Below are 15,691 nucleotides of genomic sequence, written 5' to 3'. Positions count from 1 at the left end.
GAGGCCATCAGCAAGGGCAGAGATCCTCTGGAGGCAGGGCAGGAGGACAGCGGCGAGGGTTGAGATGCTAACCCTAACCCGTGACAGCCCCCCGAAGCCCCCTACCCTTACCATAATCATCACAATTGTTTGTGCCTTAACCTAAGTCAGTGACTTTATGCATGTCGACCAGCTAACCCTACCTGCTAGCACATTGGATATGCACAGCTGTGGGGTTAGCCACCTTTGTGTTGCTGTGACGTAGCAACTGGCGTTTTTTTTGGCTCAAATAATTACGCTTTGCCTGAAAGCGTAGGTAATGACGCACTGAGATGAGAACGCATTGGGAGACCAGGACTGAAGTCAAATGGCTGGAGTGTGGGACCGGAGGCCAGCAACAGGACATCAGGACTGGAAGCCAGCAACTGGACCTGAGGCTGGTGAAGCCAGAGAAACAGGAAGGCGCTGATGCACAGGGACAGAGGACTGTTGCTGCTCAGCAGGATCAGGATGTTGCAGCAACTCAACTGAGACAGTAGTTTGCAGATGCTCAGCAGATCAAGGGGTTTGCTATAGTTCCACAGAGTCACAGGTCTGTTACTGAGGTAGTATTCACCAAAATACCCCAAAAATAAACAAATGTGGAGATTGTATCTGTAAAGAAGAAATGGACGTAGTCATTGTGATGTCACCTGTTGGTTTGTGGACTGCCGTTTTGAAGCCTCGAATTTGGCCGATAGGGCGCCGCCATGTTGATTTTTTGCAGCCAGCGGCACCGGATGTGACCATATTTGGACGAGACGGTGGACTGACGGCCGTGCTAGCTAGCTTGCTTAGGTAGGTGCATCTGTAATTCACGTTAACTGTCATTTTAACAAGACTGACAATTTTGTCTAGCGAACAACAGGCTTACTATTAAATGTACTCACCAGAGAAAGTGAACAGCCAACTCCTAATAAGCTTTTTCAATTGCGCTGATTAAATTTACTCACTGCCGTGGGTACAAGACATCTCTTGGTCGCCATGGTAACGACTTATCAATCACAGATAATCCCACCCTGAAGCATACTCTGCTTTATGGTCTATTTTCCTCTAAATGGGACTATAATTTACTAAATGAACATCATGTTGCCTTGAAAGACTTGAAACTAGCGATTGAGACAATAAACTCATTATGAAAGTGTTTACTGAGGTAATAATTCAGGTGAGAGGTAGGGTCAGTTTATTATTTATTTATTGACAGAATGCAGGTTTAAGGGACTTCCACTCAGTTCTCTGACCATGCGCTTCCCGCCTGGGGAAATGTCATCATTTAAGGTACCCCGTGGAGTTTTTGACCACCAGTAACGCTATGGAGCAATGTTTTTACATGTTGCACACATCAACGAGTATGCACATGAGCCAGCATGTGTCGGTATGTGCAATACATTTGGTGAGAAACACTGGATCTAAACAGAACTTTGTTTACAAGAAAACTCCACAATGCACCTTTAACCTATACGCTCATGCACATACATATACGTGCACACGGACATGTGTGCATATATACTGAAGAAAAGTCTGAAATCAATGTCAAATGATGAGCTTGCCACCATGCTAAGATTCAGGACTTGAAATTGCTCTTGAACGCATCAGGCCTAAAATAGATGTGTGTCTGTGTGTGTGCATTTGTGTGTCTACCATTTCCATATGGACAACCTAATAATGTATTTTGCCAAAAAACACAGAGCCAGACTATCAATTTATTCCACTTTTCCTAATCAGCAGCGAGGCCAAGGATGTCTCCATACATATTCATGCTGCTCTGGAGACTCAGAGAGACGGTACACTTACAGCCTACATTTACCATATTACCCTTAATTTTATTAGACCAGCAAACACAATTTAACCAAATATAAGTCATACATAAGTAATTTGGAAAATGAGACAATATTAATTGTGCAATCGTCATCCGGTTTTAATCCCGTTTGTGTGATAGCACTTCAATCTCTGGAAATGAATGCGTCTGGCTGAATAAATTAGTACAATCAATGTATGACTAGATTCTCTGTCATGTGGACACACTGTGCAAATCTATGCAAATGCCTTATGAAGAGAGGATAAGAGAACTCTTCTTGGCTAACAAAGCTCTTGATGATCATAGCCCATCTGACACAGTGGTGTGATGTGTCATTTTCACTTCTTAAAGTAAGTAAAAGGAGGAAAATATGATGGGGGGTTCTAACAGAGAGGGTTCTGCATAAATGGTCATGCTATGTATGTGAATGTTTGCTTGTGTAGAGATGGACTTGCTACCCCTGGCTGTCACTAGCCAGTTTCTCTCTCATGACTGCCATCATGACTCATTTTTTATTTTTCAAATGTAAATGTGGATATGATTATGACCTTTATTTAACAGATACTATTATTTCCTTTTTGCAAATATTTCTGATCGAGTTCATAGTTTTCTTTCTCCACTTTCCATGTTCTCCTTCCTTCCTCCCTCTATTTAATTTAATTCTCTTCCTTCCACCACCTTCTACTTCCTCTTCTCCTCCTTTTTTTCTCTTCTCCACCCCTTTCCTCCCTACCTCTATCCTAGCCCCTAGCCACCTCCCCTCTTCTCCTCTCCCCTCCCTTTGCTCCTCTCTGCCTGGTATTGATTAGAAGGCGAACCTTTAATCTCCTTAAGGTCATTAGGAACACTTAATTAAAACCTAGTTCGAATGCCTTTGTTCAACCAAAGCAAATTGCAGCTGTTCAAACGAGATTAGTATGATAACTTAAAAACTTGTCGGCAGGGAAAAATATAAGGGGGGTCTTTTTTGGTAGAAATGTTTACACAAATTACAAATGCAGAGCACTTAATCACACAGTGGAAGTCTAAACTGTATACTCAAGCTATGCTTCTGCTGTGTGTGTGTTTTGAGGGGATTGTTTATGTTTTGCTCGTGGATGTTCAGCTTTATTAAACTAGGGGATTTATGCATGTACATGGCTAAGGTTCTCAGATAAAACATTTTAAAATGTTATTTGTTATACAAATGTTATACAACATTTGTCAAAAATTTGTTGATTTATAGACCATGTGAATATACATAATATGATACGATTTGATGGTGACAATTTTCTCTTGTTGTTATATGTGTGTATATATGTATATATCTTTTGTATCTGGGGCTTTATCACGGATACTGTAATTAGTAATTCATGGTTGTTGTTTGTTACCAAGGCTCAATTTATAGCACACATAGCAGTGCATCCCTAGTGATTGCCATTAACTTGCTGACAGGGAAAGACACCTTGTCAGCTCATTTGCTTTTCCTTCTGGCATTCTAGGAAATTAAAGGGCCTCCTTTTAAATATTCTTTAAAATGAGCCTTTCAGCTCCGTATCTCCATGTTAAATCAGTTTTTATTCTGCTAAGTGAATATGTACAGGCCCTATCAGTACATACTGAGCTTGGAATGACTTCAGATGATTTCATATCTTCTGCCCCTTTCTCCTTTTGAAAATTGATATTTTGTTGACTCGTGGTAATTTCATAGAAGCATCTCTAATTCAAATTGTAAATGTTTTATTGGTCAGGCTTTTGATTAATACATCTTGCTATACTTGTTTTTTGAAGCATTATATGCGGGTAATTTTGTCTGTTGTTGCCTTGTTTTGTTTCAAATATTTTTATTGTGAACCACATGAGATTCGACATTACAGAGTTTCTGTAATGGATATCTAGCCTCTTTTCAGAAGTTAACAGTCAAAAATTACAATACAGGGAAATAAAAGGGCAAAGCAAATGAGCCATCATATATTTAATACACCAACAACCACGTATACACCATGGAGTTCACAATTTAGGTAGTAGGCTATAACTAGTCTTATTTCCCCACCCCTCCAAAAACAAAACAAACCAAAATAAAAATTTATTTAGGACAGGAGATAATGCTGCGCATTCTGTAGGTTCTTATAATTTTCTGAAACCCCAAATATCGAATTTTAGTTTGATTACTTTGATTTGTTCTGATGAACTGGGGTTATTAAATGTAACGTTATGCTACAGGATGCCTTTACAGCATTTAGCTACTTAATCAATGTAAGCCTATACAGCAGTCTAGTTTGTAAGATTTACGAATGAATGATCCCAATCTATACATCTCATCAATGCCATAATGCATTACACTCTTAAATGTTGATGCAGTATGTTTGTTTAAAAATAAATTTGACTGGTAGTCAGTCTAATGTTTTCCTACGCACACAGAGCAGATCTCGGTTGCCTAGCGACGGCAGTAGCGTTCCTCTTTTCAAGTGCCACTTGTCTGAAACCCAGACGCATCCCACTTAGGTGGGGAGTAAAGCATTACTACCAGGCAGGGGGTAATTAGGCTGTTTAAATCGCATATTAATGCCTTGTTGTCACTGACCATCTTAGATACAACATGGATATGTCGCGCGGTTTGTTTTCACGCCGCCCACGGGACTCACAAGTTTAGGTTACTTCTCAATAGTGTAACGTTGCATCATCGTTACTTTGTGCCCCATGTCCTGCCGCCTCGAGCGCTCCTGGCAGTGGCCAGATGGCGTCTCGCAGTAATCTCCTTAGCACCGCGTGCAACATGTTCTGAATGAGAGAGAAGACCGAGAGAAAAACTGAGGAGCTTTGTCAAGTTCAGTTATACTGTCATTCAGTTTTTTTCTGTCGAAGCGTGGGCCAGAACGACGGACAAAATAATTCATGTCATGTTTGGAAAGGACTATTGTTTTTTCCTTCTGCTGGAGCTGTGTCTGCTGTCAATGACAGACAAGTGTGTGGAGAAATACAGGTAACTTGTTTTGCTCGACTCATGCCAGAGCAACAAGTTGAATGTATCTTGACGCTGCACTTGTGATGGGGATAGAGCTACGTGCTGAGAATCCGCAACAACAGGTAACCACAAGGAGCTACCAGATATTTTAGCATGTTACAATATCTGCATAGATTTACACATTTGTACCGCTTGTAACGTTAGTACCGTTATTAGATATACTGTGAGCTTTCCTATTTTCTAACACGCATCGCAAGTAAGAGGGTCCAAGTAATTCAACACTAGAGATGACTGCTCTGCTGGCCTTTTGTGTATGTCAAAATGTGAAATTGAAGCTGATAAGTATTGTAATGAAGAGAGCTTTGGCCTAAGCCTCAATTTCCAACACACTTATGTGAAAACCCCTTCAGTTGGAGAAAAACCTGGAGGAAAAGGGCATGTTTAATTCAATGGAAAATGAAGAAAAGGGGGAAAGCAATGTAGCAGTATCAGTTGAGCTGTGCCTCCATCAAGCTGTACATGATAGTGTAGGCTTTGGCTAGGGAATAGCCTGCATGGCATTTCACTCTCCTCAGATTTGTCTCATGTTGGATTTTGGTCTGACCACGTCTCCCTTTCCCTCTCCTCTTCTCTCTTTTCCCTCTCTAGATTGTGAAATCCTACCTATCATGTGAAGGCTTTGGTTGTGGTTTGTGTGTTGGTGTGGGTGTGTGTGCGAGGGACAGAGACAGTGTAACAGAGAGCTAAGCTTCGTAGCCTCACCTTAGGGGCACTGGCCTGTAAAAAAATGTCCCTGGAACCATAAAACCATGACAGTCATCACTTATTCAAGCGCTGCTGGAAGGTTTCTGAAAGAAATCCAGGTTCTCGAACATCCCTCTGCCTCCGAGGATGTGCCAGAACCCCAGTCCAAGATTCTAGAACCTCAGACCATGCTGAAGAATACGATTCTAGAATCTGGTGGGGTCAGAGGCCACAGGCGGACTGAGCAGAGAGACGACGACGACGACAGAGGAGCTAAGGGAGGGCAAGCGAAAGGGAAGAGACAAAAATGGGGGAGAGGAGTGAGCAGAGAGAGGATGACTAGAGGAAGGAGAGAGGAGCAATGTAACTTAAGGAATAAATGCAACAGGGAAGTTTTAAAATACCTAAAAAGTACAGGGAGATGCGTGGAAGGAAAGGACGAGAGCAAGGCAGGTGTCTCTGGGATTGTGTCAGCTGCAGAAACAGAAGGTGAAATCAAGGAAAGGGAGACAAGGATGTGGAAAAGGATGAGGTGGCATGATATATTCCTCTGGTTAACTCTCCTCCTCTTCAGCCTTTGTCCAAAACCTGCTTCATCACAGGTAAGTGGCTTTCAAGAGCCAATTCTGATTTCAGATCCAAAGACTGTGGAATAGTAATTGTTTGCAGACAATGTTGTGTGTAAGACTTATTAAATGATTATTAAATAGGCCTTTTTCACAGCAGACAGCCTGACTAGGAAAAGCGCAGGTGTCACTAATAACATTAACGATGGCTTTGTTCTATTCAAGTGTACCAGTAAGTCATGACAGTGTGACTGATTAATTTTATAATCTACACCTTCGCTTTCCCTACTGTCACATGTCAACACGTCTTCCGTGCAAATGGCCTTTTGGAAACTATACAAATTAATTAATGTCCATACAACAAATTTGTCCAAATATGTATCTCTCGTTTATCATTTATTTGTATTGAAACTAATATATTTTAAAATTAGTGTTTACACACAGTAGGTGTAATGGTATAAGATATGTCCACAACATGGGTCTTATATCATAACCCTATTCTATAAAACATAGGCTGTTTCTTTTAATAGAACTTTGAATTAGATTCTCCAAATTGCTAAAATGACATTATAAGTCTTTATTGTATCCAAATGTCTCAGGTTGACAAAAAACCTTTAATACTTGTCTGTAACTGTCTTCATTCTTAGGGAAATTTCCCGCGAATGGAGAACATTGCTGCCTTCAAACCTGTGTCCACCTCTCCGGCTCGTTCCACCTGTGGGGTTCCAGAGCGGAGCAGCTACTGCCAGTCACCGTCCTCCCAAACTGAGCTGATGGCATGTTACCAGGCCTTCTGTGTCCAGGAGTGTCCCTACAGGTCCTCCACACCTCCGTATGCCCCACTGCTACTGCCTGCACACAGGTAGGAAGATCAAATTCATAGTAATGTTATTATGGTATTTTAGAAGGCTATATTTTTTAACCTGTCCTTTTGACTATTCAGTCCATGTAAAATTAAAAACTTAACTTAGCTAGTAAAATAAGTTTGGAGGCACCATAATACTTCTCTTATAATATAACTGGTTTTGGATTCTTACATATACTTTCAAGGGAGATAAAACACTTTTGAAGGTCCTTTTAAGAAAAAATATACATAATACAATATACATATTTAAACTTTATTCCACCAGGGGTACCTGTGTAACTGAAGACAGTAATGACACTCGTCCTGGGACTCAGGCAGAGACCAGCACTGCTACCAGTTCAGTGGGGGTTTCTGGTGGATCCAGTAGTGTGCTGTTTCGACCAGTCTGGGATGGATGTCTGGTTTCTCCTCCCTCACAGAAGCTAGGAGCGATGGGTTCCCTCACCCTGGCAGTGTGGATAAAACCAAGCTCTCCTGGAGAGATGTGAGTTTAATTTTGTAATTTCTAAGAAATGTGACAAATCTCGTCAGTTGCTTACCGGTTGGAGTTGGAGATCTAAGGCCTTTTAATCAGAGCAACTGAGTTTAAATTAAATCGATTACCACAGTGCATACAGTATACTCTGCATTACAAAATATATAGAAAGATAAATGATGGATGGATGTATAGGCTATACTTATCTATTTTTATCTGGAGAGTCCAGTAAACTTCATGTGGACATAACAGCTGCGTGTGAGTGTACATGACAGCGAGTTGGTGTTTTTTGTGACAGTTCATGCAGTTGCTTTGATGAGTTGAAAAATCTGATTTTGACGGACTCAAACTTTCCTGGTTTTACTCATCAGAGCCTTATTATAATATAATAATATAATTCATTATAAACACTAGAAATGCTTAAATTGTGTAAAATTCTATATTTGTCAGGGATCAGTGATGCATAGATTATGGTCTCAGTGAAAAAAAGATGAGCTGGTTTGATAAAGAGAGGTTATCTCAGGGTACAGAGAGAATCTTAAAAAAATATACAGAACAAGTGACCCAGAAACAGTATGTTATTTTGTAAACCTTTTATTTAGTTTATGTGTTTATTACAAATTTCTCATTAATTTAAAGATGATGTTTATTTTTTGTCTATCTGACTCTCACAGTGTCATTAAAAGAACTGGCTTCAGTTTGATGAGTGGTTTCCTATTTTGATCATCTCCTCTCCCTCTCTATAATGCTCCTTGTTTTTATCATAATAGTTCTTACTGTAGTTCCTTGTACTTCCTTGCTGGAAACACACTGCTGCCGTGATGTATAGTAACTAAAATGTCTGCTTTGATATGATATCTAATATGATGAAGTGGAAGCCCCTGATATTGATCTAAGAAGAAGGCTCAAGCAGGTCTGGTCAGGTCAGTATCACTATCAGAAAATGTTAGCCAACAACTGGCTCTCATGTCCTACTTAGACGTGTGTGTGAGAGAGGGGTGAAAGTGTTCTCGTATTTTTCAGGCAGGGCTGGGATGGTACAGAGTTACACACACTCAGATCAGCTTGCAATCTCACACACACATGCGCGCGTACACACACACACACACACACAAAAGAGATCAGTTGGCTTTGCTTGGCAACCCTATCTCCTCCAGCATACAGCAAAACTTCAGTTAGATTGCTTGAACAACATGGAGTGCTTTGTCATGAAACAAAAAATAGGCACGCATTACGTCTTGGTTTAGGTTTGCTGGTTGAGTATTTGTTAGTGAAAGTTAGCTAGTAAAAGAGTACTCCAGTGATTTACCATGTCACTCCTATTATATTGTTGGATTCACATCAGACATTTTAAAGATAAAAACATGAGAATTGATGCAGCAGAACAAGAGATATCTTTCTTCTTCCTTGTCAAAACCTTGCGCCTACGTTATCCACAATACAACTTAATCGCCGACAGTTTGGTCAGAGAGTAGATGTGTTGTTGATGTGCTAGTAGCTGCTAATGTAGCCTCAAGCAGAGATGAGATAAACTAAGACCTGTAAATTGATAATATCAGTGTAATTAATGTAGCAGTTGTTATAAATAACTACCCTTTTGACAGATTAACTACTTAAATAGTAAAATTATTATTAGTAACATTTTATTAGACTGTCTTTTAATATGATCAGAAGTGGTTGGCTCCATGTGGTCAAACAAGAAAAGGCATAGCTCAGTGAGAAAATCATTTCATATTTGTGGATTAAACATTTAAAAAAATAAGCTGTTAGTGTTTTGTTGGGCTTTCATGAGATAAAATCAGTCAACATTCACAATTCGCTAAAAAGATAAACGTGACTAATAACTTTGCAGTGGTGACAGGTCTTCAGACCTGGTGACAGGTCTGAAGAAAGACCTAGAGCAACACTCGACAGGTTGCATGTGTATTCTAGTGACTCACTGGTTGTTCAGTTTAAATGTTGCTGTCAGTTAAGATGAACTCTGAGAAGGAGAATCCGACAGATCAAATCACTCCTTTAAATTTCATGCTGTGATTTTATTTGTGAAGTTGTCTGTCAGTGGATTCAGATGACAGGACAAGTCTTGTTGTCTTGGTCTGCCGAACATGACACCTGTATGGCTGAATGCATCTGAATGATGGAAGTAATATCTCTCTCCTTCTCTCTCTCTCTCTCTCTCTCTCTCTCTCTCTCTCTCCCCCTCCCTCTCTCCCTCTTTCTATTGCTGTAGTTGGCTATCAGTCTTTTGTAGTCGAGACAATTGTGTCTGCCATCAAAGAAGCTAGATGAAAGGAGGTCTCTATCCTCACCTCTGTCCATCTCTCCTCACCCCTCTCTGTTTGTCTCTCCCTCTCTCTGTGATTTCATGTCCCGCCCCCCATCTGAACAATGAACAGAGCCAGCCACCTGTTCTTACAAACCGTAGTTTTTACTATACCATGGCTTCACTTCCAGAAACTGATTATGAAATGATGTTTGTATTGTTTGGGGATTTTTATTTTGAATAGGCTATTAGACTAATAGAATACTTTAGGTTGGCACTGGACTTTGGAGAACACGTGGTAAAAGTACATGTCATAATTATCAAAGATAATGGAAAGCCTTATTTGTTGTTGTTGAAGTTTTGTGCGAAACGGAGATGATGGGTGAAATTTGCGGAAAGGTTGCAGTGATTGGTCAAAATTGCAAGTTGTGCTGAATTCACAGGGATTTGTTGAATTGATGTTAATAATTGTGATTGTGACATCGCAAAATCCTGGAGTGACTGATTAATAATTCACCTAAGCACATCATTTTCAAGAAAAGATGCCAAATGTTTACTTCAGGTTCTCAAATGTGTATTTGCTGGTTTTCTTATAATAGAAAAATGAATATGTTTGGATTTTGGACTAGGTTGGCAAAACAAGTCCCTTTTTTTGGAAACTTGGGCTCTGTTATTGGCATTTTTTGCACAACACGATTCTTTATGGACATGTAAATAATAAAAAATCAGTATTGCACATAGTCTTATTGTTCTTCTAACTTCTATATAGTATATTGTCTAATTTCATATTTTTATATATGTTTATGTTGATTTTTAAACATCAATTCAACAAATCCCTGTGAAAGCCAGTATAAGTATGTGTAAAAACTACTCGGAAGCTGTTTCTGATTTTCACTATTTATAACACTTTTTTTATAGATCAAATGATTAATCCCCCCAATCCCAGCTGCCATCGGGCAAAAGGCGGGACCGCGACCTTGTATGCAGGATAAGTGGTTGACGATGGATGGATGGATGGACAAATGATTAATCTTAAAAAATGCAGATTAATCAATAATGGCATTATGATTAGATGCCTAAATTAGGATATTCATGTATATCTAAAGCAGGGTTTTTCCTGCATAGAGAAATTTTGGGGCCCCCCAAAGAGGGTTTAGTGAGCACCAAAGGAAAATCACCAACGCCAAAATGATTAGAATTGAAAAAAAGCCTTTCAAATTTTCTCCGAATGTGTTTTAATCGCCATTTATCAAACAACTGTTGAGCAAGCAGAACATAAACTTAAATATAAGGTCTTGTCTTCCAGCAGTCACCTCTTCTCTCATCCTCATTTTACACATGCAGCTGGTGCTTGATTTATAAACCAGCTGCTGCATTAGTTTGACAGCGCCTGAACGTTCCGCCACAAGCTCCGCAAGCTCGCACTAATGGCAGAGATGACTTCCTGTTTTTTCTCACAGTATAAAAGCTGTTTGTGCTTGAAGTGTGCCGGTATTCACCGGTACTGCCGGTTTTACATTTTACTCTTTGCCGTACCGGCACCAGTACTCTTCTCAGTCCTCTCCCGATCAGGTTTTCTGGGCACTACGTGACACTCACCTGTTTCCGTTCTGCATGCCTGCTAATCTCTTCAGGGAGATTTGGATTGGGTAACTTTAATGCAGCAGTGTGCGTAAGTTGCTCGTCAGAATCACTTTTCATGAACCAATCAATCACAGCCTGGAGTAGTCGGGACAGTGCCTGGCTTGCTTTAATTGACAAAGTATAAGTGTAACTGCCCTTGGTGGGTAAAACAAGATGCAGAGAGTCTCGACTGATGCCTTTTACGGTTTCTTTATTTCTTTCTTTTCCTCCTTGTCCAATACCGCAGTAAGCACCGTGAAAACTATAAAAATATTCAAATAGATACAAACATAAGTACTTTTATACACATATTACCTTAGCTAAAACCAAACATGCTACAACAATAAACCTAATTAAATACACAAATTAAACGAAATTTACTCCATACCAATACCTATATACTACACAATAACCTTTAAATCACACACTTAATACATCCAAGCTAAATAGCTCCTTGTCAATTCATCGCTTAACAATAATAAACATGAACACTTCACTCCCGCAGCACCCGCACATATACAACTATACACACGTCGTTCCTCTTCCCAAGGGCGTTAAACTTTTGGACTGGCAGTTTCCTTTGTTACTATCTTCCAGAAGTTGGCGTCTCTACCGTGTGCTTCGAGTGTGCTTGCTCTGCTTTCATTTGTGGTTTGCGGCCAACCGTAAACTGGTAAGTACAGGGTTTATCTACAGTTATGCTGGGGGTTAGTTTAGCCTAGTAGCAGAAACTATACTACCCACTGGTGGATGCCACTGGTACCTGCGTGGAGTGATCTGCCCATGTTTACACCATAATCCTATAAAAAACGACTTTTACAAATACAAAAATATTTTCACAATCATTGAAATCGATACACTTTAAGTGACTCCAAACAGACAGTTACACTCCCACCAAATTCTGCTATAATATACAACTACTCTGACTCAATTATACAGAATTTCCTGTATCACATTTGACCGTCTTTAAACTAAAACACTTGAGTGTGTCTAATGTATGTGCTGTAGTGTGTGCATTGTACATAATATGGTTGTCTTATTTGCTCTCAAGAAGAAGAACCAGTTTCTGAACTGGACGCTCAATGACTGAAGGTTTATAGGGGTAATTCCTTTTCTTTACAGCTGTCTGTTCTCCTATTTGAATCTTGACTCTGCGAACCAATCCATCGCCGTTCTGGATGGCTTCGACCACTTGTGCTAGTAACCACTGATTTCTTTGTCGTCTTTGACAATAACTATATCGTCCAACTTGAGGTTACGTTTGGGTACATGCCATTTCTGTCGAATAGAGAGGTTAAGAAGATACTCCCTTTTCCATCAACTCCAGAACTGCTTCACCAAGTACTGAACCCTGCGCCACCTCTTGGAAGCATAGAGATCCTCCTTTACATATGCTTGAGGGTCTTTGATTCCATCTACAGTGAGTGGGCGGCTGTTACCAATAGTCATTGCTTCATAGAACAACGTTCTAAGTGATGCATCGTCAAGTCTACCCGAGCTCTGTGCAAGAGTGGTATTCATCACACTCCTAACGGTTTGGATCTGATGCTCCCAGACACCTCCTGTATGACTTGCAGAGGGAGCATTGAAAACAAACTCACAGTGCTGGTCAATTTGGAAGGCTTCCAACAACGTGGTATGACACTGCTTAAGAGTGTCCCTCAGCTTGTTCCTAGCTCCCACAAAGTACCTTGGTCACAGTAGAGTTGCCGAACAGCTCCCCTGATTCTAATGAAGCACCTCAAGGCATAAATAAATGCATCCACTGATAGGTCTTCCAGCATTTCGATGTGAATAGCTCGAGAAGAAAGGCAGGTGAAAATCAGACCGTGTCTTTAATACTCCTTGCGACCCTTTCTGATGAGGAAAGGACCAAAGCAGTCCATGCCGCTGTACGTGAACGGAGCCGAAACTTCAAGACGTTCAGCAGGGAGTCCAGCCATTTGCAGCACTTCCGGAGGGCGTCGTAGTTTCCTAGACTGCAAACAACGGTTTATCAGCTTCGCCACTAGTTTGCTTCCAAAATCCATTTGCTCTCAGTTCCATTTGAGTCTGGCTTCGGCCTTGATGCTGAATCTTGGCATGACAATAAGCCAGTATCAGTGCGGTGATGTGGCTATCTTTTGGAAGGATTACTGCACTCTTGCACAGAGTATAGGGTCCAGATGGTAGAGATGGTTTGAATTTGGGAGCTGTTTTCCCTTTTGGTGGGTCTCTAACTCCAGAGCAAAGGCCTGCTGTTGAACAAGCCTGATTATCACCTGAGCCGCTCTTTCCACTTTCCCACAAAAACTTGTGTCCGGTAAGCCAATCTGAGGAAGAGATGTGTCTTGTGGGGAGGCCTCTGGAGGCATGGTCTGCCGGGTTTTCCGCTGTGTCAACATAATGCCACTGAATGGGGCGTTTTTTCTCTTATCCGTTGAACCCGGTTTGCCACAAAAACATGGAACCTTCTTGCCTTGTTGTTGATGTAACCCAAGACCACTTGGGAGTCTGTCCAGAATAACTCTTCGTCAATCTCCATGTCAAGTTCGCACTTCAACATCCCACTTAATCTAGTAGCCACTACAGCAGCTGAGAGCTTCAGCCTTGGAATACTTGTCTCCTTGGTTGGGGCAACTCTTGCCTTTGCCATCACCAGACTGCAGTGAACCACATTTTTGTCATCCTTGTATCTGAGGTATGAACGTGCACCATACAGTATACAATGTTATGGACCCTCACGTTGAATGCAACCAGCAACCAGCAACCAATAATGAAAACCACAACTCAGTTATAAAATGCAACAAAGGCAACGTGTATTAACAAAAGTGTACCACAAAACAATAAACACAAATCAAATTTCCACTCAGGGTTCAGTTCATTTCAATTCAACAAAGCAGTTCAGTTCAATTCAAAAGCAGTTCAGTTCAAAAACGGTTCAGGTTAAGTCTTAAGAAGCAAGAAAAACTGCCCATCAAATAACAAAGATTTCTCCGTTCCTCAAAAGAAATGTCAATCCAACATGAAAAAAAAAACACACACTGCTCAAAAAATAGAAGGCAGAGGGGTGGATGGCTGGTTGTTTAGAGGTTATTGCTGAGTTGCGGATGAAGAAGGTGCCGACGTACGGGAACGTTGCTGTAGGTAAACGCGGAAGGGATTAACGGCCTCACTATAACTGGGTCAACTATACTAACGTGTCGCTCCGACGCTCTCTTGCTTCCCTCAGCTCTCCTCTTTGGTCAACTGCCCCTCGCTCCCAGACACACACCAAACATTTCAGCACTTCCTGAACTGGGCGGACTCTGGCACTGAACGAATAAGAAACCTCCTACAAAGAGTATGCATGGCTACATGAATGGGCGGCGCTCATAGGTGGTGCAGCTGAAAGGTGCAGGTTGTCACAACATAACCTCTGAGCCTCAATGATCATTCTCTTGGCTTCTTCTACAGACTTGACACTAGTTAGTCCATTGTCGACATAGAAGTTTTTCTCCATAAAGACTGATGCCGCTGGATAGTCAGTTGCGTGTTGCCGTGCTAAATACTTCAGCCCAAAGTTGGCATACCCAGGAAAGGAGGCAGCTCTGAAGAGGTTCGCTCATCCTATATTCCTTTGGTTCCTTTTCCAACTCTCCGTGCTCCCACTATAAGAATCTCAAATAGTTTCGGCATTCTGGGGCAACACTGAATTGATGGAACATTCTTTCGATGTCACAGATTATGGCCACGGCTTTGTTCCTGAAACGACATAGAACTCCTAGCAGGGAGTTAGTCAAGTCAGGTCCTGTCAGTAGAGTGTCATTCAGACAAACAGTCGAAAACAACTCTTAGATTGTCCGGATTCTTTGGATGGTAAATGTCATGATGGGGGAGGTAGCAAACAGTTCCACCATTTATCGGTGTGGTTACCAACTCAGCATCACCTCTACTCACTGTCTCTTCCATGAAGGTGTTGAAGTAGTCGTGATAGCATTTGTTTGCCTTCAACTTTAACTTTAAGCCTTCAAGACGAACAACAGTGAGCCTCCTGTTATTTGGTAGCGAAGGTTGGCTGCTGCTCTGGAAAGGAAGGGGCATCTCGAAGTGTCCATCGTCCATCTGTCTGATGTTACTGCTAAGGAACTGAATGAAATGGACATCATTTCGAGTCACATATTTATCCTTAGAGGTGCGTTTGTTTGCTTTCTGCTTTCAGGGCTGTCAAGACGTCAGTGACTGTTGGGGTGGGCACTTCTTTCACTGTGACTTCCAAACTTTGACTTCCTTGACGATCTAAATGAGGGTTTAACGAGACGATTATACTCCAACTGAGCTCAGTACGTTGAGCGAAGGGTTCATTCTCTCTGCCTATGACTAATTCACCTCTTAATGTTTCTCTGTCATGGTTCTATAAAGCCCCATGGGGCCACA

General features: G+C 41.1%; 1 protein-coding gene across 5 annotated transcripts in view; it reads left to right on the top strand.

Moving 5' to 3' along the window:
- Positions 1-795: 795 nt before the first annotated feature.
- The window catches only part of LOC123958722, a 39,826-nt gene continuing 24,930 nt past the window's right edge, over positions 796-15,691 (top strand). For 3 of the 5 annotated variants that reach the window (XM_046032284.1, XM_046032283.1, XM_046032286.1), the window contains exons 1-4: positions 4,249-4,882; positions 5,409-6,106; positions 6,718-6,932; positions 7,201-7,419. In XM_046032284.1, coding sequence (XP_045888240.1) covers positions 5,570-6,106; positions 6,718-6,932; positions 7,201-7,419 — 971 coding nt within the window. In that variant the 5' untranslated portion in view covers positions 4,249-4,882; positions 5,409-5,569. Of the gene's footprint in view, positions 817-4,246; positions 4,883-5,408; positions 6,107-6,717; positions 6,933-7,200; positions 7,420-15,691 lie in introns of those variants that run through there. The other 2 variants (XM_046032281.1, XM_046032282.1) reach the window with 2 other exon arrangements.

Source organism: Micropterus dolomieu, linkage group LG20 (genome assembly GCF_021292245.1).
Source record: "Micropterus dolomieu isolate WLL.071019.BEF.003 ecotype Adirondacks linkage group LG20, ASM2129224v1, whole genome shotgun sequence".
Taxonomy (NCBI): Eukaryota; Metazoa; Chordata; class Actinopteri; order Centrarchiformes; family Centrarchidae; genus Micropterus; species Micropterus dolomieu.
Note: the sequence above shows the minus strand (reverse complement) of the source record. Positions and strands in the feature narration are given on the sequence as shown.